The 25203-nt window shown below is 48.5% G+C and overlaps 1 protein-coding gene and 1 pseudogene across 2 annotated transcripts in view; both read left to right on the top strand.

Annotated features, from left to right (window-relative positions):
- Positions 1 to 11818, top strand: part of Esyt2 (extended synaptotagmin 2) — a 98824-nt gene extending 87006 nt beyond the window's left edge. For both annotated transcript variants that reach the window (XM_069997209.1, XM_069997208.1), the window contains 5 exons: positions 703 to 801; positions 1616 to 1747; positions 4033 to 4138; positions 8256 to 8305; positions 8432 to 11818. In XM_069997209.1, the coding sequence (XP_069853310.1) occupies positions 703 to 801; positions 1616 to 1747; positions 4033 to 4138; positions 8256 to 8305; positions 8432 to 8477 (433 nt within the window). In that variant the 3' untranslated portion in view covers positions 8478 to 11818. The remainder of the gene's footprint in view (positions 1 to 702; positions 802 to 1615; positions 1748 to 4032; positions 4139 to 8255; positions 8306 to 8431) is intronic.
- A 1989-nt stretch (positions 11819 to 13807) lies between these two features.
- Positions 13808 to 14796, top strand: LOC138810189 (14-3-3 protein theta pseudogene; annotated as a pseudogene).
- The last annotated feature ends 10407 nt before the right edge of the window (positions 14797 to 25203 follow it).

The following is a 25203-nucleotide window of genomic DNA, read 5'->3' as shown; positions in this document are numbered from 1 at the left end:
CCCTTTGCTCTTGGCTTACCTTACTCAGAATGTTCCATTCATTTCCGTGAATGCCATATATTGTCCTTTCTAATGGCTGCATAATGTTCCATTGTATGTAGGTACCACAATTTTTGGATCCATTCATCTGTAGTGGGGCATTTGGGTTGTTTCTGTATCTTGGCTATTGTGAACAGTGCTGCAATGAACATGGAGGTGCATGTGTCCTTGTGTCCTGGTTGCTCTTCCTGTTTTAAGTTATAGGAAAATACTAAGAGAAGCGTGGGTAATGGTGAAAAGATGTTTGTTCTTGGTGATTGTGAAGACACGTGTGCAGACATGTGAGGTCCTCGATCCACACTCACTTTTTGCCTTTGCACTTTGCAGGTCATTATTTTAGAAAAAGCAATGAGTTATATGAGTTGGGGAAGATGGCTTGCCCAGCAGGTGCGAGGCTGCAAGGCAGGCACTCCCAAGGGAAGATCCCAGGATTGAGGCCACAATAGGGAGGTCTCCGTGTCATTTTCATTTTAGGCACTCTGAAAGACTGTCAGTTTTGAATCGCTAAGTTACTGAACCCTCTAGTTTCAAATGTTGTTTTAAATCTGTGGAAATTTGATTCCTTTTTATATAAATGAACGGAGCTGACCTGTACACTGTGCCATGAACCATTTCACTCTGGCAGTCAGGGGAAGGCTGGTGATCTCTGTTCTGTTTTCCCAGTGGGACAACCTTGGGCCAGTCCCCGCTGGGGCAGATCCAGTTGACGATCCGGCACAGCTCCCAAAGGAATAAGCTCATCGTGGTGGTGCACGCCTGCAGGTAATCGCCCAGCTTCCCTGCTGCTCATGATTCTTGTCTTTCTTTGTGATTCTGACTTGTCTTATTAGCAGTTGAAAAGGATACAAATAAGGAGTTGAGCCTATGAAAACCTGTTGGAAACAGGAAAATAAAATTGGTGGCATGTAGAAGCATAATATAAATAGCCTTTAATTAGATATGTAATTTGGAGCATCTTATATGTTCTTGCTGTTAAGGTAATAACCGAGAAGAGGAACAGTGGAGGCCACATCATGTAGATAGGTCTGCTGGCACCCTGTGGAGTTCCAGTTCACTTAGTCAGTGAGGAATCTGAGGTGGCTAATGCTTGGCAGTACCTGGCTCACACCAGTGTTCCTTTCTAGTACAGAGGAAGTGGACCCTGTGCCAGCCCGGTTTGTGTAGGTGGAGGAAATGGCCCAAGCAGGTCCAGTAGGGGACCCATGTGTCAGCTCAGACTCATGCCAGAAGGGCCTGAGTGGCATCACAGGACTTCTGGGTGCCGGCTCACTTGACAGAGTCTGGTTCATGTGTTCCCATCAGGGTGAAACAGTAGAAGGCTAAGAGACAGTGTTAGCAGCAAAGAAGAGGGACGTAGAATCCCTCCAAACCTGGGCTCAGGAAGTAGACACCAAAGTCTCCTCTGACAAAGTTGCTGAAAGGGAATTTGGGAGAGATGCTAGCAGGCAAATGAGCTTCTCTGCCTCTCTCTCCTTGCTGCTGCTTGGTGTTTAAACATGAAATCAGCACTAAAGAAAATGTGATGGTATTCTCATTTTCTGAATTCTAATCAGTCTTTTCTGGTTTGTGTTATGAGAAATCTTATTGCCTTCTCTGAGGATGGCTCCGACCCCTATGTCCGCATGTATTTATTACCAGACAAGAGGAGGTCGGGAAGGAGGAAGACACACGTGTCAAAGAAGACATTAAACCCTGTATTTGATCAAAGGTATGGCGGATTCTTCATCTAAGAAAAGGCTTGTGTAGCAGATAAGGACAGGCCTGAAAAATGTTTTTGAGTAACTAAGCATATGAGTCAGGCTCTGTTGAAAAATTAAACGGACAACCTTTACCACATTTTCAATATTGTGAACCTCAAGTAGACGTGCTAAATGTAACAGACCAAACTACAAACACTTCACAGGAAGACCAAGGATTAAATAAAATTCAAATTATTGGCTGGGTGCCCGTGGCTCACACCTGTAATCCTAGCTACTAAGGAGGTTGAGATCTGAGGATCATGGTTCAAAGCCAGCCCAAGCCAGAAAGTCCATGAGACTTTTTTTTGGGTCCATTCATGGGGCCTGAACTCTGGGCCTGGGCGCTTTCATTCAGCTCAAGGCGAGCGCTCTACCACTTGAGCCACAGCACCACTTCCGGCTTCTTTCTTTTTGCTTATGTGGTGCTGAGGAATCGAACCCAGGGCCTCATGCATGCAAGGCAAGAGCTCTACCACTGAGCCACCTTCCCAGCCCCAAGACTCTTATCTCCAGTAAACCATTAGAAAACTGGAAGTGGTGCTGTGTCACAAGTGTTAGAGTGCTCGCCTTTAGCTGAAGAGCTGAGGGACAGCGCCCAGGCCCAGAGTTCAAGCCCCAGGACTAACAAAAAAAAAAAAAGTCAAATTATTGATGATTCTGAAGAACTTGCATTTTGGTGAGTAGTATGTATTGATACTATGTTAGAAATTTAAAAACAATTTAGAGGGGCTAGGAAGGTGGCTCAGTGGTAGAGTGGTAGAGTGCTTGCCTTGCATAGGTTGGATTCCTCAGCACCACAAAGCAGAAAAAGCCCAAAGTGGCACTGTGGCTCAAGTGGTAGAGCACTTGCCTTGAGCTAAATTGCTGAGGGACAGCACTCAGGCCCAGAATTCAGGCCCCATGACTGGCCAAAAAACAAAACAAAACAAGAGAGTTTTTAAAAAACCATTTAGAGATACATGTATAATTTCAGAATAACATCATAAATAAGCTTACAACATCTTGTGATAACTTTTGAAAACAACTACTTTTTAATATTGTTTCTACAACAATTTTAAAAAAATCTCTGAAAAGAATATCATTGGGTTTTTGTAAATTTCATGAGTAGTTTGACTTAACTGAAGCTAGTATTTACGGTCTGATGGGACGAGGGCTTCTGACTCTCCCCAGCTTCCTTGTGCTGCCTGTGTATACAAGTTATTCCTCATATCACAGTTCTCTGGCAGCTTAAAAGCAGCTTGGCACCAGTTGTAGTGACCGTCTACTCGACCAGCGAGGAAAAACGACCACCACACCAGGAGTCTTCTCAGATCACGCTTTATTGGAGAGCCTTTTAGTTGTAGGAGAGCTTGGGCGCGAGAGAGCGTGCACCCGAAACACAGCCGCTTATATAGGAGAATCGGAACGCGGGTCTTTCTATTGTTGGTCGCCTGCCTTTCACCGTCACCAGGTGTCATGGGATTGGCTGGGAACTCTACCTGGCTCGTGCACGCGCACAGCCCAGGCGTCCCGCCAAGCACCAAGTGGGCGGAGTCTCGCCTCGGCTCCCTACAGATAGTCTCTCAGTTTCTGGTTTGTTTGTTTTTTTTGGGTCCGGTCATGGGGCCTGAACTCTGGGCCTGGGCGCTGTCCCTCAGCTCTTCAGCTCAAGGCTAGCGCTCTACCACTTGAGCCACAGCGCCACTTCCGGCTTTTTTTTCTTTTTGCTTATGTGGTGCTGAGGAATCGAACCCAGGGCCTCAGGCATGCAAGGCAAGTGCTGTACCACTGAGCCACTTTCCCAGCCCCAGTTTCTCTTTTCTTTTCCTTCTCCTTCCCTTCTTTGTTGGTCTTGGGGATTGAACTCAGGGCCTGGGTGCTGTCCCTGAGCTCTTTCGCTTCAGGCTAGCACTCTACTATTTGGAGCCACAGCACCACTTCAGTTTTCCAGTGATTAATTGGAGCTAAGAGTCTTATGGCCTTTCCTACTGGCTGGCTTTAAACCATGATCTTCATATCTCAGCTTCCTGGGAAGCTAGTATTATAGGTGTAAATCACAATGCCCAGCTTGGTCTCAGTTTCTTTAACTCAGATCTGTCTTATTAACCACATTTTCATACCAGAATCTTTATTTAAACTACAGGACAGCTCTATTTTTATAAGAAGCAAATATACTGTTGGGAGTACTTTCATAAGCAGAAATGTCATTTTCAATTAAAAGGAAAAGTGAACATAATTATGGAAAATCTTAAGTCACATCCTGTTCCCATTTCAGCTTTGATTTCAGTGTTTCACTCCCTGAGGTACAGAGAAGAACGCTGGACGTAGCGGTAAAGAACAGTGGTGGTTTCTTGTCCAAAGACAAAGGGCTCCTTGGCAAAGTAAGTTTAAAAAGAGTGCTTGATTGGTTCCTATACTTTAAAAATTGAACACCTCCCACTGTTCCTGGATCTATGTAAATGGATTCAAACTTATTTAGAAGTCGGTTTAGAAATTGGTTTAGAAGGAATATCGATTTTTTAATTTTTAAGGCTTTGCTCAATACTACATTGAAGGAATACATGGAGGAAAATATTCTCAAACAGCTCATCTCTTCAACTGTCACTGTTCTTCTAGCTACTAGTATCTAGCAGATTAAAAGCTTTATCTACTAATATTTTAGGTGTCTGTACTCATGTTGAACTTCTGTGTAAAACTGTGTGCCCTTTTAATAGTGCATGTAAGAGGTAAGTTAGGGAAGAGGGCTTTGAATTGTAGATACTACTTTGTCAGTAGCGGCAGTAGTACAGAAAGCTCCCATCAGCTATGCTGCCTGTGTTAGTTATAATGCTTTCTTGCCACTGTGAGCAATACCTGAAATAGGCATTTTGGAGGAAGAAAGATTCATCTTGAATCACAGTTTCCATCCACTGTTACTTGCCTCTGTTAGTCTTGGGTCACAGTAAAGCAAAGTATCTTCATCAGGAGCCACATTGTGGCAGGGCAGAGCAACGCTTCTGAACTCATGGAAGCCAAGAGGCAGGGAGAGACAGAAATGGACCTGGGACAAGATACACAGGCCCTTGACATCCACAGGTACATGGTTGAAGAGGGAAAAACATGAATGCTCAGGATGCACACAGTTCAGTGCTGTATTGCAGATGCTTGAGTCCTTTTTCCTGTAAGCTGCCCAACTTCTACTGAAAATACGCTGCCTTTCAGAGCAAATCTAAAATTTTTACTTTATCACTTACACTAAGCACATTATTAAGCCCTTTTTGCTTTAGAGGGTCCCTGTCATTTCTACCTTGCTTTGGGCAGCATTTGTTTTGGGGGAAGTGCATTTTTCACAAAATTAAGAACAGGTAAATTGTTCCAGTTTTTGTTTGTCCTGGGGTGTTTTTCTCTGCTCTTCGGTTATGAAGGAAAGCTTGAAGGGGTAGAGTGTTCTTGGTTGGTAGCTCACTTTCCGTGTTTGGCATACATCATGCCAAGCCCTTCTTGCTTTTTGAGTTTCAGCTGAGAAGTCTGCAGTTATTTTGACTACTTTTCCTTTTTTAAGTAATCAGTCTTTTCTCTATAAAAGCTTTAAGTATCCTTTCTTTGTTTTCTACCAATCTGTCTGGATAACGATATGGCAGTAGAAGTTTCTTCTCTGGACCGGTGGTCTGGTAGGTATTCTAAAAGCCTCTTCCGTCTGAAAGTTCTGTGCTAGAATTCTGTTAAATTGTCCCCGGAGTTGCCTGTTCTTTCTCAGCCACAAATTAGGTCTTCAGATTGAGTCCTGAAGTTTTTAAAAGCTCCTTTCTTGTTGTTTCTTGGCTTGGTTCTATATATTAACTCCTTTCTCTCTATATCTACTCTTATCTTCAAGCCCCAAATCTCTGTCTACTATGTCTTCTATTTTGCTGTAGAAGAATTCTACTTTGTTATTTCTTTGTCTTCTGTTTGGTCATTTGTAAGGGCTTCTATCTCTATTGAAGGTCTTTTTTTTTTTTTTTGGTCCGGTCATGGGGCCTGAACTCTGGGCCTGGGTGTTGTCCCTCAGCTCTTCAGCTCAGCACCACTTCCGACTTTTTTCTTTTTGCTTATGTGGTACTGAGGGATCGAACCCAGGGCCTCATGCATGCAAGGCAAGCGCTCTACCACTGAGCCACCTTCCCAGCCCCTCTATTGAAGGTCTTGTACTGATTTCTTCATTGAGTTGTCTGTACCTTCCTGCAACTCTTTTAACTGTTTTTTCTTTGGACTCCTTTGCCATTTCTTGGAATTCATTTGGCTTTTTGTGTTCTCCATGAATTCTTCCGTTATTCTTTGGTTATGTTCACGAAATACCTTGTAAAAGCTTTCTATCATTTCATCAACTAAAGTAGGTCTTTTCGTAGCCTAGTTTGCAATATTTCTTCTAGGTCACTGTCTGTTCTATTGTTATCTGGTTGTTTTCTGTGGGTGTTATATTTCCTTGATTTCTCATACTTGTATTTCTCTGATGGATTTTACCCATTTGAAGACCTTTTTGTTGTGACTTTCGAGAGTATGAGATCTTCTAATAGGTTATTCTCTGTGTTCTTGGTTGACTGGGTTTTATGGTTTGATCTTTTGTTGTGACTTACTTATCTAGATTCCAGGTTTGTAAAGGCTATTCAGTGCAAGATTAGAGTTCAATGAGTTAAAGCTTAACTATCAGTTGAAAAATTAGGGTACTAGGTATGGCAGGAATGGAGAAGAATAGTTTCCAGAAAGATCTAGAGGTGAAAGAGATAAAAGATTATAGAGGAGTTAGGAGAGGAAAGAAGGAAACGAAGACAGGGAATGTGTGTAAGGGAAGGAAAGAAGAAGGAAAGAGAAATCATGTGATCTACTCTAATGAAGGAAAACCCTCGTGTACTCTAAACAGCCTACTCGAGGTGCTGATATTCATCTACTTAATCAGCCCTGCACTTTTAAATGGAGAAAAGCAACATAGAGAAAACAAACAGAATATACACAAATGTCCACACATATACACATACATATATAAATAAAGCAAACAAAAACAACAACAAAAATGAACAAGTGCATAAACTGAAAAACAAAAATTGAAAGAAGAGTTTTCTTTTCAACTGTCCAGGCTACCTTGTCTGGAGAGTTTCTCTGTAAGCGAGTTTCAGTGGGCTGGTATCTTTTTGATCCTCTGTGTTCGGAGGCCCTCCTCCTGGTGGCTTAGGGGAGGAAGGAAAGCGTGGGGAGGCAACCACAGGGCCTGCCACAGAACTTCTTACTCCTTCTGTTTACCTGGGGCTGCCACAGGCTGGAGGTCAGGTCACCTGACCTCTTCCTGCTGGCCTCTGGCAGATCCCCCCACCCCCACCCCCACCCCCACCCCATTGTCCGTGTCCTGGACAAGGCCATTGTCCTGGAGCACAATTTCCTTCTGCCTTTTTTCTACTCTGCACCCAGCAGATAACACAGTAATTCAAACACAATTGATGATAATGCAGGACTGACTTAGAGATTCCCAGCACCAACAACTGTGTAATGTACGTGCAGAATTTAAAAATTGTTATTTTTGAAAATTCTTTTGGTTTTAAAAATATATTACCAATTTTTTACCGTGATGCTCAAAATTACATGTGGTAAAGCTATGAATAAGGCAGAATCACTGTCTTTCCTGGGTAAGCCCTTACGGACCTGTTTCTTCCAGCTAGGCCCCATCTCACACCTGCCACAACCTCCTTAATGCCATTAAAATTGAAGCCATCAGTGGATTAGTCCATTGGAGACAGATCAGAGCCTGAAAGCGTCACCCACTTCCTCAAACCTCACAGGTGGTGCCAGAGAGCCTTTAGCACATGAGCCCTTAGGGAAGCACTTCATGCACAAACCATAGTATGACAGTGTTACATTTGCTGATATCCACATTAAGTTCCTTTATCTAATGCTTCATAATAATGTAATCTTTTCTTTTGTGCCAGTACTGAGGCTTGAAAACTCAGGGATTAGCCATGGTCCCTTAGCTTTTTCACTTATAGCTGGTGTTCTACCACTAGAGCCACAGCTCCACTCCCAGCTTTTTGGTGCTTAATTGGATGTGAGGCTGGCTTTGAACTTTGGTCCTCAGATCTCAGCCTTCTGAGTAGCTAGAATTACAGATGTCAGCCACCAGAGCTCAGCATAACTTAATCTCAAAACTATTGGATATGGAGCTGGGAAGGTGGCTCTGTGGTAGAGCGCTTGCCTTGCATGCATGAGGCCCTGGGTTCAATTCCTCAGTATCACATACGCAAAAAAATCCGGAAGTGGTGCTGTGGCTCAAGTGGTAGAGCACTCACCTGAACTGAAGAGCTGAGGGACAGAGCCCAGGCCCAGAGTTCAGGCCCCACGACTGTAAAAACAAACTATTGATACAAGAAGTCTCTCTTAGATAAAATCAATCCTAACAGTTGAAAAGATTGAAGAACTGGGAGAGGACTAGATTCAGAGAAGGTCGGAGAAGCAGTGGAAGACTTGAGTTTCTCATCCCTGTCTTTGGACCCACAGGTGTTGGTCACTCTGGCATCTGAAGAGCTTGCCAAGGGCTGGACACAGTGGTAAGTATTCCCTCCCCGGCCACGTGTGAGGAACGCTCAGGGAGGCCCAGCATGACCCAGCACCTTCCCTGAGCCTGGCTCACCGGAGCCTGGCCCCTGTCTGCCACGCTCTTCTTTGCTCTCTAGGTATGACCTCACAGAAGATGGGATGGGGCCGCAGGTGGTGACGTAGTCACGCTGGACGTGAGGCGTCTGTCTCAGCGTATCTCTCACCTTGACTTTGAACACACCTTCTTACAGATGTACCAAGGCTATTTTTTATAATCTCATGTATTGAATTATTCATACCGTAATAATTTTATAAACCTGTTGGCATTTTAGGCAGGGTTGGCAGATACTATCATCAAACTTCTTGCTGAGTTTCCTCTAGTGCTTCACTGGGTACTGTTACGTTCAGTACTGGGTGTCAGGTGAGGAGCAGACCAGAGCTTGCTTTATTACTGCCTTGTTCTGCATCACTGAAGGGCACTAGGTCATGTAAATAGACTGCATTTTTATAATCTACATACTAGCTTGGATTCAGAAGAAAATGGATCAAGGAAATACTTTCTTTAAAAGCTTGTTAAGTTCTCATCTGTGCAGCAAAAAGTTCTCAGTGACCTGTTTTGCATATATTTAAAAGGGAAAATAGAAATATAATTATCTTAATTAAGTTTTAGCATATTCCTGCCCATTACAAATGATCAAAGAAAGGATTCAAAATTTAACATTTTACAAATTTAAAATGTTACTGAGAAGTCAGTGGAGGGCTGGTGAGTAATACAAAGTATCAAAACTGTCATGCTTTATAAATCATAATGTATTTATCTGAAATGTCTTACTTAAAAAGAAATGTCCTATTTTCCATTGCTTGTTATAACTGATTTGTGAAATTGTACAAAGATGCACACCTGCGGGGTTGGTGATGCAAACCTGTAATGCCGGCTCTCAGGAGGCTACCTAGCAAGCCCTGTCTCAAGAGCAAAGGTGTACACGTTACACAAAGATGAAAACAGACTTTCAGTGCTAGCAGGTGAGCTCTTGTCGCCAGGGGTTGTTGGTCATGTTCCCAGAGCTTCCTTGTCTGTGCAGATAGGAGCCATCGCTGCTGCATTGTAGGGTCGTGAGGCAGGCCAGGAGGAGCACTCAACATGGTGTCCCCTTACTGTCGGTGCGAGCCCCTTGGAACTGAGCTCTGCCCTTGCGCAGAGGCACAGGGTCTCCGCGGACCCAGGGGCCTGCCGGTGCCATCCCATCAGCCGCGGCTCTTCACTAGCCCTGGGCTTCCTCCTTGTGTGCCACAACAGGCCTTCCTATTGGAATATTGCCATGACATTTTTATTTTGGAATTTTTCTCTTTAGATGATAAAAAGCATGGTGTTTTATACCTAAGAATCCCAGAAACCTCTCGTGAGATGGGGCTCTGTAGATGGCAGCATTATAAGCTGTGTAGACGTTAAGCTGTAGGAGGAAGGCGGCTTTCTTGACCATGAGAACATTTAGAACTATCTATACACCTACAAGATATAAAATTTTGCACTGAAAATTGGAGATGTTCTTTTTGCATCATGCTGGAAGCAAATAATTATGGGTAGCTCATGTGACCAAATGTACCAAAGTGCCTATGGTGAATGCTGACTGCCATTTCCAAACGATCCCCCCATCTAGTTTGTAACTTACACTTTGCTCCATAGGTGTGTTTGTAATGGACTCTACATTCCACAACACATTGCTTGTGATCGTAGGACTGGTGTGGTCTCCCTCTCCTGTCCGCTGACATGTTCATCTAAGTAGTTTCTAACTGGTTCAGAGAGGAAGTTTTGAATATGTCATGCATAGGAATATATAGGCTCCCTCTGTCTCCTTCCTTCCTTCCTTCTTTCCTTCTTTCCTTCCTTCCTTTCTTCCATTCTTCCATTTCTCCCTTTCTACCTCCCCTTTCTTCCTCCCTCCTTTCCTTCCCTCCTTTCCTCCTTTTTCTCCTTCCCTCCCTCCCTCCCTCCTTCCCTTCCTCTCCCTCCCTCCCTCCCTTATCAAGAGGTCATTTTTTCTCCCCCCTCCCTCTGTTCTGTTCTGTTCCAATATTGGGACTTGAACTGCTGCCCCTGAGCTTTTTCACTCAAGGCTGGCACTCTAGCATAAGACACAGCTCCACTTCTGGCCTTTTTTTGTGTGGTTCATTGGAGATCAGAGTCCCACAGACTTCCCTGCCTTGGTGGCTTCAAGCTACAATAATCAGATCTCAGCCTTCTGAGTAGCTGGGATTACAGCTGTGAACCATTGTCTTCCTGAAACTGGCATCTTAATAGCAGACAAGAAACAGGTGTATTTTATTAAATCAGTTGCTTATTAATAGTATTGATTTCTTTGACTTTAAGAAAAACAAGTTTATTGATGGGCTTCTATAAAGAAAATATATTCATTGAAATTTTTCACCTGGGATTTGTACCCATGTACTTCATGTGTTGACAGGTATTATATCTATGGAATACTTAGGTAAGCGGTTGTTGGGCAGAGTGTGCAGTTAAGGACCTAGAGCCCAAAGGAATCCCCTGTAGCAGCACATGTTGCCAAGCTGCAGCGGGTGGGGAGCTGCTGCCAGGAAAAGGGCTTGGGTACCCCTCCACCCACTTGGGGCGTCGGAGCCTCCGTAGCCATCGCCATGAACTCTGGGCCTGGGTGCTGTCTCTCAGCTCTTCAGCTCAGGGCAAGTTCTCTACCACAGGAGTCACAATACCACTTCTGGATTTCTGGTGGTTCATTGGAGATGAGTCTCACAGACTTTCCTACCCAGGCTGGCTTTGAACCGTGATCCTCAGATCTCAGCCTCCTGAGTAGCTAGGATGACAGGCGTGAGCCACCAGCGCCCGGCCATCTCCATGCTTTTTAAAGGAAGAAAGAAGGGAAAGAGAAAGGACTGCCAAGAGCACAGAGACACTCACAGATGCACTTTTCTGTTTACTATATGGGGAAGGTTGTGAATTACCATCAAGGCCTTTCTCTGTACTTCAGGATTCAGGTGACAGAAAACACCTCAACCTATTCTCTGAGTATAACTTTTAGGCTTTAGTAATTGGTTTTTAGTTCTCAGTAATGGGTTTTTCTAAAGAAAGGGAACTTCACTTCCTACTTTGATCCAAACCAGTATTAACTCTGATTAATTTGAAGTGCAGGTCTGCTGGCTGGAACACGGGTTGCTTATCCTGTGCCTTAGAGTACAAAAGTGCTGTTCCAAGTGTCAGATGAAAACAGAAAAAGCCTTGTAGCTGTATTCACCAAAATTTATATCGTGCACTCTGAGAATTCCTTATGTAGGTCATCCTTATCAAGAGACCAGTCCTTATTTAAAAACCTAAGCTGATGCCTTAGGTCAACGTGGGGGCTGTGCACTTATTCTATTTTCTGTGCTTACTTCAGTCCCGGCTGGATGACCTACTACAAGGAAAGAAGAGCAGAGGAGCTGTTAAAATCTTGCTTAACTAATTTTACATGACAGTGCATGTATTTATTCAATAAAACTTTTGTGATAGCTCACTTGTGCTTTGATTTTTTTTCTTTTGAAATGGGATTTTTAGTGTGGGGCCAGATAATTTCTTAAGTTGATGTAGTGTGTTTGCCATTATGAATTCCTTCATTTTCAGACAGTTTGATGTTCCTGTGCACCTGTTCGATGTGCCTTTGCAAGGTCTGCCATGCCATTTGGTGAATGACTGGACAGACACAAATTCTTCTGGTAGGACTGCCTGTGCCCATCTGCTTATATAAATCATTTTGTATGTCCTTCAGTGTTATAAATACCCACGTGTAAAAAGAGCCGCTCTTAGATACATTTTGGTCAATCTGTTGAATGCCAGAAAGACTGATGTCTAGAGAAAGGCTCCACCGGCTCCTCAGTAAGCATCCAGCTGGTTCCCATTGGAAACCGGGGAGCAGATTTAAAATGCCAAAGAAAGATTATCACCAGGGGTCTGTCTCCACAACCACTGTCCCAGAGTGAAGGTGAAATTAACTCATTGCCAGATGTGGTTTTCAGAAAGTCTTACAGGTTGGGCTCCATCTTCCTGCCTCCTGCCTCCATTTTGGGGGGGGGATTAGAGGTGTACCCCATGCTGAGTGTCACGTTCTTAGAGAACTGATTGCTAGTCAGCGTGCCCTAAAAGAAGAAATACTTTTTGTCCCTGTGTCTGTGTGATTGACCTTGGAAAAGCAGCTCACTGTAGACATTCCCAGTGTTCTGTGTTGTAGCGTGAGTCCCATGGTATGAGGTTGGGCCCGAGTCTCACATTGTACTGGCAGCCTGAGGGTCAGTCATGACTTCTCCGTTCCTTTAGGTGCCTGGTGGCAAAGTAGACACAGGCACAATGGTTACCCCAGAAATAGTGCTGAGAGCCACGTGTGATTGTTGGCACTCACGCTGCCTGTCTACAACCCTGCGTCGGGAACGGCATCCTGCCCTCCTTGTCCCCTGAACCTCTATCAGCAAGTCCTGGCATTCCTTTCCCATACCTCTGGGCTCGTGATATCTGCATGTCATCATTTGTCCAAGAACAAGTCCCTCAGTAGTCATTCCTAAGGTCATGTGTTTGTTGCTTACATATTCCTCTAAGATTGATTTTACCAGGGAGGGCCCGTCTGGCCTCCTTCAAAGTGCAGTGGGGCAGCAGTATAATGAGTGCAAAAGTTAGGGCACATGTCCTAACTTTTCCACCTTGATCTGTTGTCACAAACTAAATGTACCTGTGTAGCCCATACCAGAAAAACGCCAGATTCCCAGGTTACTTGTACCCTGATCCAGATGCTCAGCCCTGCAGATCAGTTTTGCTCTTTTATTATAAGTTATACGTAAGTAGAGCCCTATGATGGGTTTTGTGTCTGACACTGTGCAGAGTGTTTTAACAAAGCTTGAGGACTAACTCATGTAATCGAGACCCCAGTGGGCCAGTGTATGAGGAGGAGGAGGCTCTGTAGGCCCAGGTTCACGACCCCCGTGTTATTTCCAGTCGCCTTTGGCCGAGGTCAACTTGAGTGGGTTGCAAGGGCATCCAGCACATGCGTGGCTCATGGGGTCACACGGAGGACGCATGCTTCTCTGTCCAGAAACTTCTGAGAACCCCAGAGCGCAGGCCAGTCTCATGCAGTGTGTGAGAAAGGAAAGCAGCAGCCTCCACATACCACGGGCTCAGACAACAGGCTGGCTTGGGATCCCAGAATCATCACACACACGCACAGCACACGCATGACACTATACACTCAACACAGCACACATCTGACTTCAACATGCCACAAGACATCCTACTCATATACAACATACACACGGTACAGTGAACATCATAATATAGTCACAATACATACATACACACACATAAAACACTACCACTCATAGACAACACTACACACAACACACCTACAAAACATACGATATGACTCACGTTGCGGCCACTGTGACTGGAAGCTCTCAAGGGGGATTCCTCCGATCTGGGTCGCTGCTGCCTGCCCGCCCGCCTGCCTGCAGTCCCCTGCGCCATGGAGAAGACGGAGCTCATCCAGAAGGCCAAGTGCTATGACAACATGGCCACCTGCATGAAAGCCGTGACCGAGCAGAGCGCTGAGCCGTCCAACGAGGAGCGCAACCTGCTCTCGGGGGCTGCCGGGCCGCCTCGAGGGTCATCTTGAGCATCCAGCAGAAGACCGACACCTCCGACAAGAAGTTGCAGCTGATCAAGGACAATCAGGAGAAAATGAAGTTGGAGCTGAGGTCCGTCAGCACCACAGTCCTGGAATTGTTGGATAAGTATTAACAGCCAATGCTAAGGTCTTCTATCTGAAAATGAAAGATTATTTCCCGTACCCTGCTGAGGTTGCATGTGGTGATGATCGAAAACAAACGATAGACAATTCCCAAGGCGTTTACCAAGAGGCTTTTGATATAAGCAAGAAAGAGATGCAACCCACACCCCCAATCGGCCTGGGGCTGGCTGTAAACTCTTCTGTATTTTACTATGAGATTCTTGATAATCCTGAGCTTGCCTGCACACGGCAAAAATGGCTTTTGATGAGGCCATTGCAGAACTTAATAACGCTGAATGAAGACCCATACAAAGATAGCATCCTCATCATGCAGTTGCTGAGAGACAACATTATGGTCATCAGAGCGCAGAAGAATGTGATGCGGCAGAAGGGTCCGAAAACTAAACACAAACAGGGTGTAATCCTTCTCTTCAAGAAACCTTTTTACACATCTCCACTCTTTATTCCACTTGGATTTCCTATAGCAGAGGAACCCGTTCATGTGTATGGAATCAACTCATCGTCTTTTCACACTGCAGCTTTAAGGAAACTCCATTCCTTGATTTGTGTTTGTCTTGGCCTTCCTCGTGTGCAGTTACTGCTGTAGAAAAGTATTAATAGCTTCATTTCATATACACATAAGTAACTTCCAGACACTTATGTAGAGGACTAAAAATGTACCTGGTATTTAAGTAATCTAAACCAGTTCTACAAGTGACTGTGTTTTGTATTACTATGAAGATATGAAAATGTAGTGAATTACAACTTGAAGTGTGTTCTATATAACTTCCTTATTTCTACATTCCCTCCCTTACTCTTCTTTGGGGGTTTCCTTTCAGAAAGCGACTTTTCCATGCTCTTATGTACTCCTTTCTAGGAGGGATCCAGATGTATTAGATTGTTTCTGGGCTGAGGGCTTACAAATTGAAATACTCCCTGTTTCACTTTTTAATGGAGGTCATGTGTGTGACAACAGGGAATTTCCTATTCATTCTTCATTTGCTGCTGTTTAAGTTGACAACTTCCCTACCCAATAAAAATTCACTTACACCTCCTGAAGAAAAAAACAAACAATATGTACAATGCACAGCACATAAAGCACATGCAGTATTCTCATGTACACAACATACTTCACATACAGAGACTATGCACAACACAATATTCACAATGTGCACTGCACCTCACCAAGTACAACATGCACAGGCAAGACGCATTTGGAATCGAAGTCTCACCTGGTGAATGGGGAGGTCTCATTCTGTTCTCTCACTGCTTTTATCCAGGAGCAGTTAGCTGTTTATTACGCGGAGTGATGAGCTTCTCAGAACAGCGAGCCACAAATGGTAAAGTGCTCGCCTTGAGCTGAAGAGCTGAGGGACAGCACCCAGGCCCAGAGTTCAGGCCACACGACCAGACCCCCCCCCCCAAAAAAAAGAGCAAAGAGCCAGCTGGAGTGGATTGCAGACTCAATGAAAAGCAGAGCTATTTCTGATATTCTGTCGCATTTATAGGTTCTGCACCTGACACTGTTGCACATGATAATCCCACCTCCCTGCGATCAGGACTTTGTTTCCCTTTTACTAAAGTCTCCTTAATTTTTCTAACAAATATTTAACATCACCATCTCTTTCTTTGCTGCAGATTCCCCTTTCTTCCCTGCTCTCCTTATCCCCCGTTCGGATATGTTACTTCACTTTCAGTTGAGAGGCTGTCCTTATTTATGAAGATTTTACTGTTTGTTCTATGGATTTCCCTACATGGTAAATGGATTATTTTCCTGTATTCTAGATATTAATCCTCTGTGAGATAGAGCTGCCAGAGATTTTCTCATTCTGCAGGCTCTCCTTTCTCTGCTGTTTCTTTTCTTTTCTTTCTTTTTTTTTTTTGGTCCGGTCGTGGGGCCTAAACTCTGGGCCTGGGTGCTGTCCCTCAGTTCTTCCACTCAAGGCTAGCGCTCTACCACTTGAGCCACAGCGCCACTTCCGGCTTTTTTCTTTTTGCTTATGTGATGCTGAGGAATCGAACCCAGGGCCTCAGGCATGCAAGGCAAGCGCTCTACCACTGAGCCACCTTCCCAGCCCCTCTGGTGTTTCTTTTGCTTTGCAGCTTTTTCTTTTTTTTTGGTTGGCTTCAGGCTTTGAATCCAGTGCCTTAAGCTTGTTCAGCTGCTTGCTCAATGGCACTGTAATTTCAGCCACACCTTCAGTCCTGACTTTTTGCTGGTTATCTTGGAACTGGGGTATCATGGACCTTTTCTGGGCGTGCATATGCTGGTACTGGGACTTGAACTCAGGGTCTGGGTGCTGTTCCGTAGCTTTTTCACTCAAAGCTGGTGTTCCACCACTTGAGCCACAGGAGATAAAGCATCTCATGGACTTTCCTGCCCAAGCTGTCTTTGACCAGTGATTCTCAGATCTCAGTCTCCAGATTAACAAGGATTATAAGAGTGGGCCAGTTAACACCTAACTCATGGAGTTTTCTGTCTGGTCTGGTCTTGAACCCAGATCCTCTGGCTCTCAGCCTCCTGAAAATCTAAGATTACAGATGTGAGTCGCTGGTGTCTAGCTGGCTTTGCACTTTTCAGATTTGGTGCAATCTCAGTTACCACTCATTCCTGAGCTATTAGTCTTATTCAGAACACAAGTGCTACTTGCTCAGTGCTTTACGTTCTGTTGTAGTTTTTTTCATTAAGGTTTAAATCCATTTTGATAGGACTTTTGTACAGAGTGAGAGATGGGACTTTACCTTCCTATTTCCACACCCCCACTCATTAAAGAGTGTGTTTTCACCAGCACATGTGTTTGGCATCTTAAGAATCAGGTGGCCTAGGCTCTGTGGGCTTATTTCTGGGCCTTTCTTCTACTCCATTCGTCTATACATCTGGCACAATGATGGGCCAGATCTGTTGTTTCTCTTACTATGGTTGTGTGATAAAACTTCAGGTCAGGTATTACGATACCTCCAGACTTGCTTCTTTTGCTCAGGATTGTTGGCTTCCTGTTCATGTTAGTAGCTCAAGCACTCTATTAAGAGTATAGTGAGGAAGTGTTGCAGTGGCTCACATGGTAGAGGACTCGCTTTGAGCTGAAGAGCTGAAGGACATCGCCCAGGCCCAGAATTTGACCTCATGACCAACAACAACAAAAAAAAAGGTGGGGGGTTAGGATTGGTGGCTCATTGGTAGAGTGCTTGACTTGCATGCATGAGGCCCTGTATTCGGTTCCTCAGCACCATATATGCAGACAAAGCCAGAAGTGGTGCTGTGGCTCAAGTGGTAGAGCGCTAGCCTAGAGGTGAAGAGCTGAGGGACAGCGCCCAGGCCCAGAGTTCAGGCCCCACGACCAGAAAAAAAAAAAAAAAAGTATAGTGAGTGAGGTGCTGGTGGCTCACACCTGTAATCCTAGCTCCTCAGGAGGCTGAGATCTAAGGTTAGCGGTTCAAAGGCAACCCAGGCAGGAACGTCCGTGAGACTTTTATCATCTCCAATAAACCACTAAAACTCAGAAGTGGTGCTGTGGTTCAGGTGGTAGAGCACTAGCCTTGAGCTGAAGAGCTCAGGAACAGTGCCCAGACCCAGAGTTCAAGCCCATGACTGACCAAAAAAAAAAAAAAAAAAAAAGTAGTGAGTGGACACTGTCTTGTTCCTGATTTTAGAGGAAATGTTTTCATTTCATTTGTTCCTTCTTGTACATTGGCTGTAGGTTTGTTATATTTAGCCTTTATTCCCTTGAAGTATGTCCCTTTGCATCCTATTCTGGGATTTTACCTTGAAGGGATGCTGAATTTTGTTAAGGGTCCTTTCTGTATCTCTTGTGGTAATCATGTGGTTTTTTCCCGCTTGATCTGTTTATGTACTTTCTAACACTGATTTGTGCATGTGAAATCATTTTTGCATTTCTGGAAGCTAACATCATCAGGGCATGTGATGTTTTAAATGTGGTATTGAGATTAGTTGAGAAGTTGTGCGTCGGTGCTCATCAGGAAACTTTTCCTTCTTGCTATTTTTGGACGTTGTTCTCTCGATTCTTTTTATCCTGTGCACCTGTGTAGCTCCATGTGGCCTCTACCCCAGCCCTTTGATTACTGGTGTTGGCCACCATGGCCAGCTGGTATTCTTCAAGAGGTTTAGTAGAATTTGGCAGTGAATTCATATGGTCACAGTGAGACCTGTCTGTGGAGTTCACTTGCCTATATATTAATCAGATTATTTGTTCTCTTGCTCTTTAGTTTTTTAGTTTTCTGTATCTTCTGGACATTAATGTTTCATCTACTGAGTCTCTAGCCAAGATGTTCTTCCATTCTGTGGGCACATCTCTTGGCTCTGGTGATTTGTTTCTTTTGCTGAGCAGAAACACTTTAACTTCATATTGTCTATCAATTGTCAATTCTTGTTCCTACCTTTTGGGCTTCTGGACTCTGTATCTGTATCTTCCAGAGTTTCCTACATTTTCCTGTAGGAGATTTAGAACTTGAGGTTTGACTTTGAATTCTTTGATTCAGATGGAGTTGACTTTGTAGAGGGTGAGGTAAAGACCCAATGGCAGTCTCCTGCAGGTGGACACGCAGTTTTTCCAACACTGTTAGAGCCTTTTTTTCCATTGGCTCCTTTGTCAAGTACTAGCTGGCTATAGCTATATGGTTTTATTCAGCTCCAGTCATCCTCTGATCTTGTGCCAGTTCCATTCTGTTTTAGTTAGTATGACATTGCATTATAATTTGATGGATGGCAGTGCTCTTTATTTTTTATTTTGCTGGTCCTGGGGCTTGAACTCAGGGCCTGCGTGCTGTCTGAGTTTTTTGCTCATGGCTAGCACTCTACCACTTGAACCACAGCTCCTCTTCTGGCTTTTTTGGTGCTTAATTGGAGATGAGTCTCAGAATTTCCTGCCCATGCTGGCTTCAAACTGCAATCCTCAGATCACAGCTTCCCAAGTAGTTAAGATTGTAGGTGTGAGCCACCGGTGCCCAGCAAGAGTTGATCTACTTTGTAGAAAACAAATAATTTAGATAACAGCAACAACAACAAACCCTACTGATTTTGGGGAGTTGAATTTGTATCCTACTACCTTCCTGAAGATATTTATCATTTCTAGAAAACTTTTTGTGGAGTCTATAGAGTCTGTTAAGTACAGGAATATATCACCGTGATAATTTACTTTTTCTTTCCTTACTTTAATTCCTTTCATTTCTTTCTCCTAACTAATTGCTCTGTCTAGAGATTATAGCCCAGTATTAAATAACATTAGGGACAGTGGACATGTCTGTCTTGTTTTTGACTTTAGGGGGAATGAGGTTATTTTTTCCCTCATTTAAGCATATGTACCCTTTATTAAGTTCAGGCACATTCCTTCTCATGCTAGTTTCTTCAGTTTTTTTTTATTTTTAGTTGGTCGTGGGGCTTGAACTCTGGGCTTGGGCGTTGTCCCTGCATTCTTCAGCTCAAGGCGAGCACTCTACCTACCACTTGAGCCACAGTGCCACTTCTGGTTTTGTAAATGGCTTATTGGAGATAAGAGTCTCACGGACTTTCCTGCCTGGGCTGGCTTTGAATTGCAATCCTCAGATCTCAGCCTCCTGAGTAGGTAGGATTATAGGCATGAGCCATGGCACTCAGCTCTTCAGAACTTTTATCATAAAGGGATGCTGAATTTTGTCTGGCTTTTTCTGCATCTAGTTGAGATGATCACATACTTTTGTTCTTGGTGTGGCTTAGGTGATATATTCTACTTGGCCATTTGTTGATGTGGAGCCAGTCTCGAATCTTGAATGAAACCAACTCAATCAGAGTATGTGATCTTTTTGATGGGTTTAATTGTTTGCAAAGATTTTATTGAAAATTTTGTGTAGATGTTCATCAGTGAGATTGGTCTACAATTCCCTTTTTTGTTGCAATTCTGGTTTTGAAATGGGTATAATACTTGTCTTACAGAATGGCTTCAGTAATGTTCCTTCTTTTTCTATTTCATGAAGAGTTTGCAGAGTATTTGGTATTAGTTCTTTGAAGGTCTGGTAGAATTCAGCCATGAATCTATCTAGTCTTTAGTTTTCTTTGTTTTATTGGGAGATTGTTACTGCTTGTAATATTGCTTTTTATAGGTGTGTAAGAGGTTTTATCTTCTTGCTTCAGTTTTGGTAGCTTATATGTATCTGGAAACATCCATTTTTTCCCCTGCATTTTTCCATCTTATTTGAACATAGGTTTCTAAAATATTCTCTTGTATTTTTGGGGGGGGGTATTTATTGTGATACTTCCTTTTTCTTCTCTGAATTGTATTGTCTGTTTTCCCCTTTTGGTAAAATTAGCTAGGGGCTTATCAATATTATTTCTTTTTTTTTCAAAGAACCACTTTTTTCTTTTCTTTTTTTGGTCTGTCATGGGGCTTTAACTCGTCCTGGGCGCTGTCCCTGTGCTCTTCACCTCAAGGCAAGCGCTCTACGACTTGAGCCATACTGCCACTTCTGGTTTTTTGGTAGTTAATTGGAGGTTAAGAGTTTTTGTGGACTTTCCTGACTGGGCTGGATTTGAGCCACAATCCTCAGATCTCGTCCTCCTGAGTAGCCAGGATTACAGGCGTGGGCTACTGGTGCCCAGCTCGGAACCACTTTTTTCAGATTTTTTGTATAGTTTTATAGTCTCCACTTCATTAATTTCTGCCCCCAATGTTTACTCTCTATCTGAATCTACTTGTTTGGGGTATGGTTTTGTTCCTGCTTTTCTAGAAGTTTGAGTTGCATCATAAGGCTATTTATTTGCAGCTTGCTTTTTAAGTCAGCTAGAAGCTATCTCTGTGCTGCCCACTGGTGTTGCCATGTGCAGTCCCGTGAAGACTGCATGGCAGATGGCACTGAGCAGAGGCAGCAGCAGAGCTAGAAAGACACTAATACCAGCAGAGCCGACAGCAGCCCCCGGCCAGTACTGCCCAGCTCAGGAAAACTGTGACTCCCCACCTCCCGTGCCAGAGAGTTGTCACTGCTCTCTCCCAAACCAGACTGGTGCGATCAGGAGCCGGCACCGGCTGCTGCTGCTGCTCAATGTCCTCTCCAACCTGAGACCTGCCTGTCTGTCTCCTGGTGTGTAACGACGCCTCCTGGGTGCAGCCATCAGGAAGACTGTGCTTTAAGGATCCTGGTGCCTGGTTTCAGGAACTAGGGCAGCTCTGATGCAGGCTCTGTGAGTGCCCCATTTTAAACAGGGGAAAATAGAGGCTCAGGGCTCATTAACTGTCTGTGGAAGGGCTGCGGAGACCTGGCTCTGAGTAGCAGCGAATATGGCTTCAGAACTCACTGCCAAACTTCTCATCTCCATCTCCTTTTTTTGGTAGTAATGGGTTGGACTCAGGGCTTGGTGCTCCCTAAGCAGGTGCTCTACCTCTTGAGCCACACCTCCAATCCTTTTTGGTTGCATTATTTCTGGGAGAGGGGCTCATACCTTGTCTGGACCACAGTCTTCTAGGTATGCTTTCCATGTAGCTGGAAGGCAGGCAGACACCACTGTCTAGGCTTTTTCTGTTGAAATGGGGTCTTGAGGAAATTTTATTTTCTGTTTGGTCTGGGCTGGCCTGTAGCTGTGATCTTCCAGAATCCCAAGTAACTTCAACGACAAGTACATGCCACTGTTGCCTGCTGTTGCTTGGATGGGTGTCTCATGAACTTTTGACTCAGCTGGCCTCAAATGAAGGTCCTCCTGATCTCCACCTGAGCAGCTAGGTGTGAGCCCCTGGCAGCCCTCCCTTTCTCTTCTTTCTTCCCCTCCCCTCTCTCATCCATTTGTTTTTTTTTCAGGAGGCAGACTACCAGGAACAATAGGGAACAAGTACCGTGACAAAGGAGCTGACTCAGGAGGTGGAGGGGCTCCATTCTGGATGTGTTAAGACAGAGTGGAGTGTGTGGTTTAGAAAAGAACTTCACACTCCACCCAGACGTGGGAGTACTGCTTGCTCTCCACATCCTGGGATGGGTGAGATTTCTCATGGAGAAAAGAGGGGTCCTCCGAGACAGGGGCGCTGTGCAGAGGGAGAAGGTCAAGAGGGGGTCCAGCGTCTCAGTGGAGACAGGCACAGGCTTCTGAGAAAGGCTCCACTGACGGCTGCCTCACGTTCGGAGCGGGCCAGCCTGCGCGCTGCACTTTCCGGGGCTCCTCACTCTTTTGTTATGTGTTTTTCCCGTCCTAGGCCTGAGCCCTGGGCCGGGCGCAGTCCCGGGCCTGCTCCGCTTAGGCCAGTGCGCTCCCGGACTTGGCTGAGCCCTGGGCCGGGCGCAGTCCCGGGCCTGCTCTGCTTAGGCCAGTGCGCTCCCGGACTTGGCTGAGCCCTGGGCCGGGCGCAGTCCCGGGCCTGCTCCGCTTAGGCCAGTGCGCTCACGGACTTGGCTGCTGTGGCTTTGACCCGAGGTCCTGTGAGGCCGCACGGTGTGAGCTAAGGGCACCAGCTCCAGGACTGCATTTTAAACGTTAGTCCGGTGCCAGTGGCTAAAACCAGACTGGAAATGGAGCCCTCCGCTGCGTCCCCACGGACGGCTCCTCCGCGGGTGGGGAGGGACTCGGGGGTCAAGCCGGTGGGGGGGGGGGGCGGCTGGGGCGGGCCCGGTCCCGTGGGCCGAGGGGAGCTGCGGAAGATCGGTTCTGCAGCAAACCTCCCCGCCGCGGCGGGTCCCAGGCTGGGGGTGCGGCCGCAAGCGCGGGTCAGAGGGGCTGGCGGGGGGGGGTCTGTCGGGGGGGCTCTTCCGGCCGGGTCAGAGGGGCTGGGGGGTCTGTCGGGGGGGCTCTTCCGGCAGGGTCAGAGGGGCTGGCGGGGGGGGGTCTGTCGGGGGGGCTCTTCCGGCCGGGTCAGAGGGGCTGGGGGGTCTGTCGGGGGGGCTCTTCCGGCAGGGTCAGAGGGGCTGGCGGGGGGGGGTCTGTCGGGGGGGCTCTTCCGGCAGGGTCAGAGGGGCTGGCGGGGGGGGGGTCTGTCGGGGGGGCTCTTCCGGCAGGGTCAGAGGGGCTGGCGGGGGGGGTCTGTCGGGGGGGCTCTTCCGGCAGGGTCAGAGGGGCGGGGGGGCCTGTCGGGGGGGCTCTTCCGGCAGGGTCAGAGGGGCGGGGGTCTCGGCCGGGACAGCGCGGGCCTCACTCCCGCAGTGGGCGGCGCGTCGGCCGCGGGCCCCTCCCACCCGCGTGCCCCGGCTCACCGTCGGGGGCGGGAGGCCTCCCGCGGGAGCTCGCACGCTCCGCACCCGGTCCAGCGACGGAAACCAGCCCCGCCTCGTGCGGGAAAGGGGTGCCGGCACGCACGTGGGCAGAGCACCCCGACTCCCCGGTCCGGAGGCCCAGGCTCAGCTGCGCATGCGCCGTCCCGGGCGGGAACTCAGGGCCTGGGCGCTGTCCCCGCGCTCTCCAGCTTGAGCCCCAGCGCCACTCCCGGTGTCCTGGTGGTTCACTGGAGGTCAGGGTCTCACGGCCTTCCCTGCCCGGGCTGGCTCCGAACCGCGATCCTCAGGTCGCAGCCTCCGAGCGGCCCGGATGACAGGCGCGAGCCCGGCGCGGCAAACGCGGTGGGTGCCGTCCGGCCTCGGCAGCGCCCGAACAGCAGGCCCGGCCCCCGGGCCGGCTCCGCAACCCTGGGGAGACGCGACGGCAGAGAGGCGACCAGGCGCGGCCGGGCGCCGCCACGCAGGGAGGGACTCAGCCTGCACCGGCACCGAGCCGCGCGGCCGCGGGTCGCCCGCCTCTTCAGCCCGCCCCGCCTCCGAGCCCGCCCCTCCGCCCACCCCTCCGTCCCGCCTCCCAAGCCCCTCCCCGCCTCCCGCCCCCCTCCGCCCCGCCTCCCAAGCCCCGCCCCGCCTCCCAAGCCCCGCCTTCGAACCCGTCCCAGCCCCGCCCCACCCCGCCGCCCGCCCCGCCTCCCAAGCCCCGCCCCGCCTCCCAGGCCCCGCCCCGCCTCCCGCCCCCCTCCGTCCCGCCTCCCAAGCCCCTCCCCGCCTCCCGCCCCCCTCCGCCCACCCCTCCGTCCCGCCTCCCAAGCCCCTCCCCGCCTCCCGCCCCCCTCCGCCCCGCCTCCCAGGCCCCGCCCCCTGCCGCCCCCCTCCGCCCCGCCTCCCAAGCCCCGCCCCGCCTCCCAAGCCCCGCCCCGCCTCCGAGCCCGCCCCGCCTCCCGCCCCCCTCCGCCCCGCCTCCCAAGCCCCGCCCCGCCTCCCAGGCCCCGCCCCGCCTCCCGCCCCCCTCCGCCCCGCCTCCCAAGCCCCGCCCCGCCTCCCGCCCCCCTCCGCCCCGCCTCCCAAGCCCCGCCTTCGAACCCGTCCCAGCCCCGCCCCACCCCGCCGCCCGCCCCGCCTCCCAAGCCCCGCCCCGCCTCCCAGGCCCCGCCCCGCCTCCCGCCCCCCTCCGTCCCGCCTCCCAAGCCCCTCCCCGCCTCCCGCCCCCCTCCGCCCACCCCTCCGTCCCGCCTCCCAAGCCCCTCCCCGCCTCCCGCCCCCCTCCGCCCCGCCTCCCAGGCCCCGCCCCCTGCCGCCCCCCTCCGCCCCGCCTCCGAGCCCGCCCCTCCGCCCACCCCTCCGTCCCGCCCCCCTCCGCCCCGCCTCCCAAGCCCCGCCCCGCCTCCCAGGCCCCGCCCCGCCGCCCGCCCCACCTCCGAACCCGTCCCAGCCCCGCCCCGCCGCCCGCCCCGCCTCCCAGGCCCCGCCCCCGCCCCCCCGCCGCCCGCCCCGCCTCCGAACCCGTCCCAGCCCCGCCCCGCCTCTTTCCCCGCCTCTCAAGCCCCGCCCCCCCCTCCCAAGCCCAGCCCCGCCTCCCAGGCTCCGCCCCACCCCGCCGCCCGCCCCACCTCCGAACCCGTCCCAGCCCCGCCCCGCCTCTTGCCCCGCCTCTCAAGCCCCGCCCCGCACCCTTTCCCCATCCTTCCTTCCTCCCTTTTCCTCCCTCTCTCTCCCTACCCGGCTGTCTTCCGCCTCCGCCCGCTCTCACCAGGAATTGGTCGCGAGCCAGTGACGTCAGCGCGGGAAGGCACGGCTCGTTGGCGGCACGCAGCCGCGGGCTTTTTCCCCAGGCCCCGCCCAAAGACGGCCCTCGGGAGGGCGGGGCCTTTCGACCCAGCGGGTGGGCGGGGCCCGCGCCGCCGTCCCGCTCTCGCGAGAGTGCCTTTGGTGACGCGCGAGGGCGCGAGCGT

This window comes from Dipodomys merriami, unplaced genomic scaffold (genome assembly GCF_024711535.1).
Source record: "Dipodomys merriami isolate MVZ:Mamm:240054 unplaced genomic scaffold, mDipMer1.0.p SCAF_5, whole genome shotgun sequence".
NCBI lineage: Eukaryota > Metazoa > Chordata > Mammalia > Rodentia > Heteromyidae > Dipodomys > Dipodomys merriami.
This window is presented reverse-complemented; position numbering and strand designations above follow the sequence as displayed.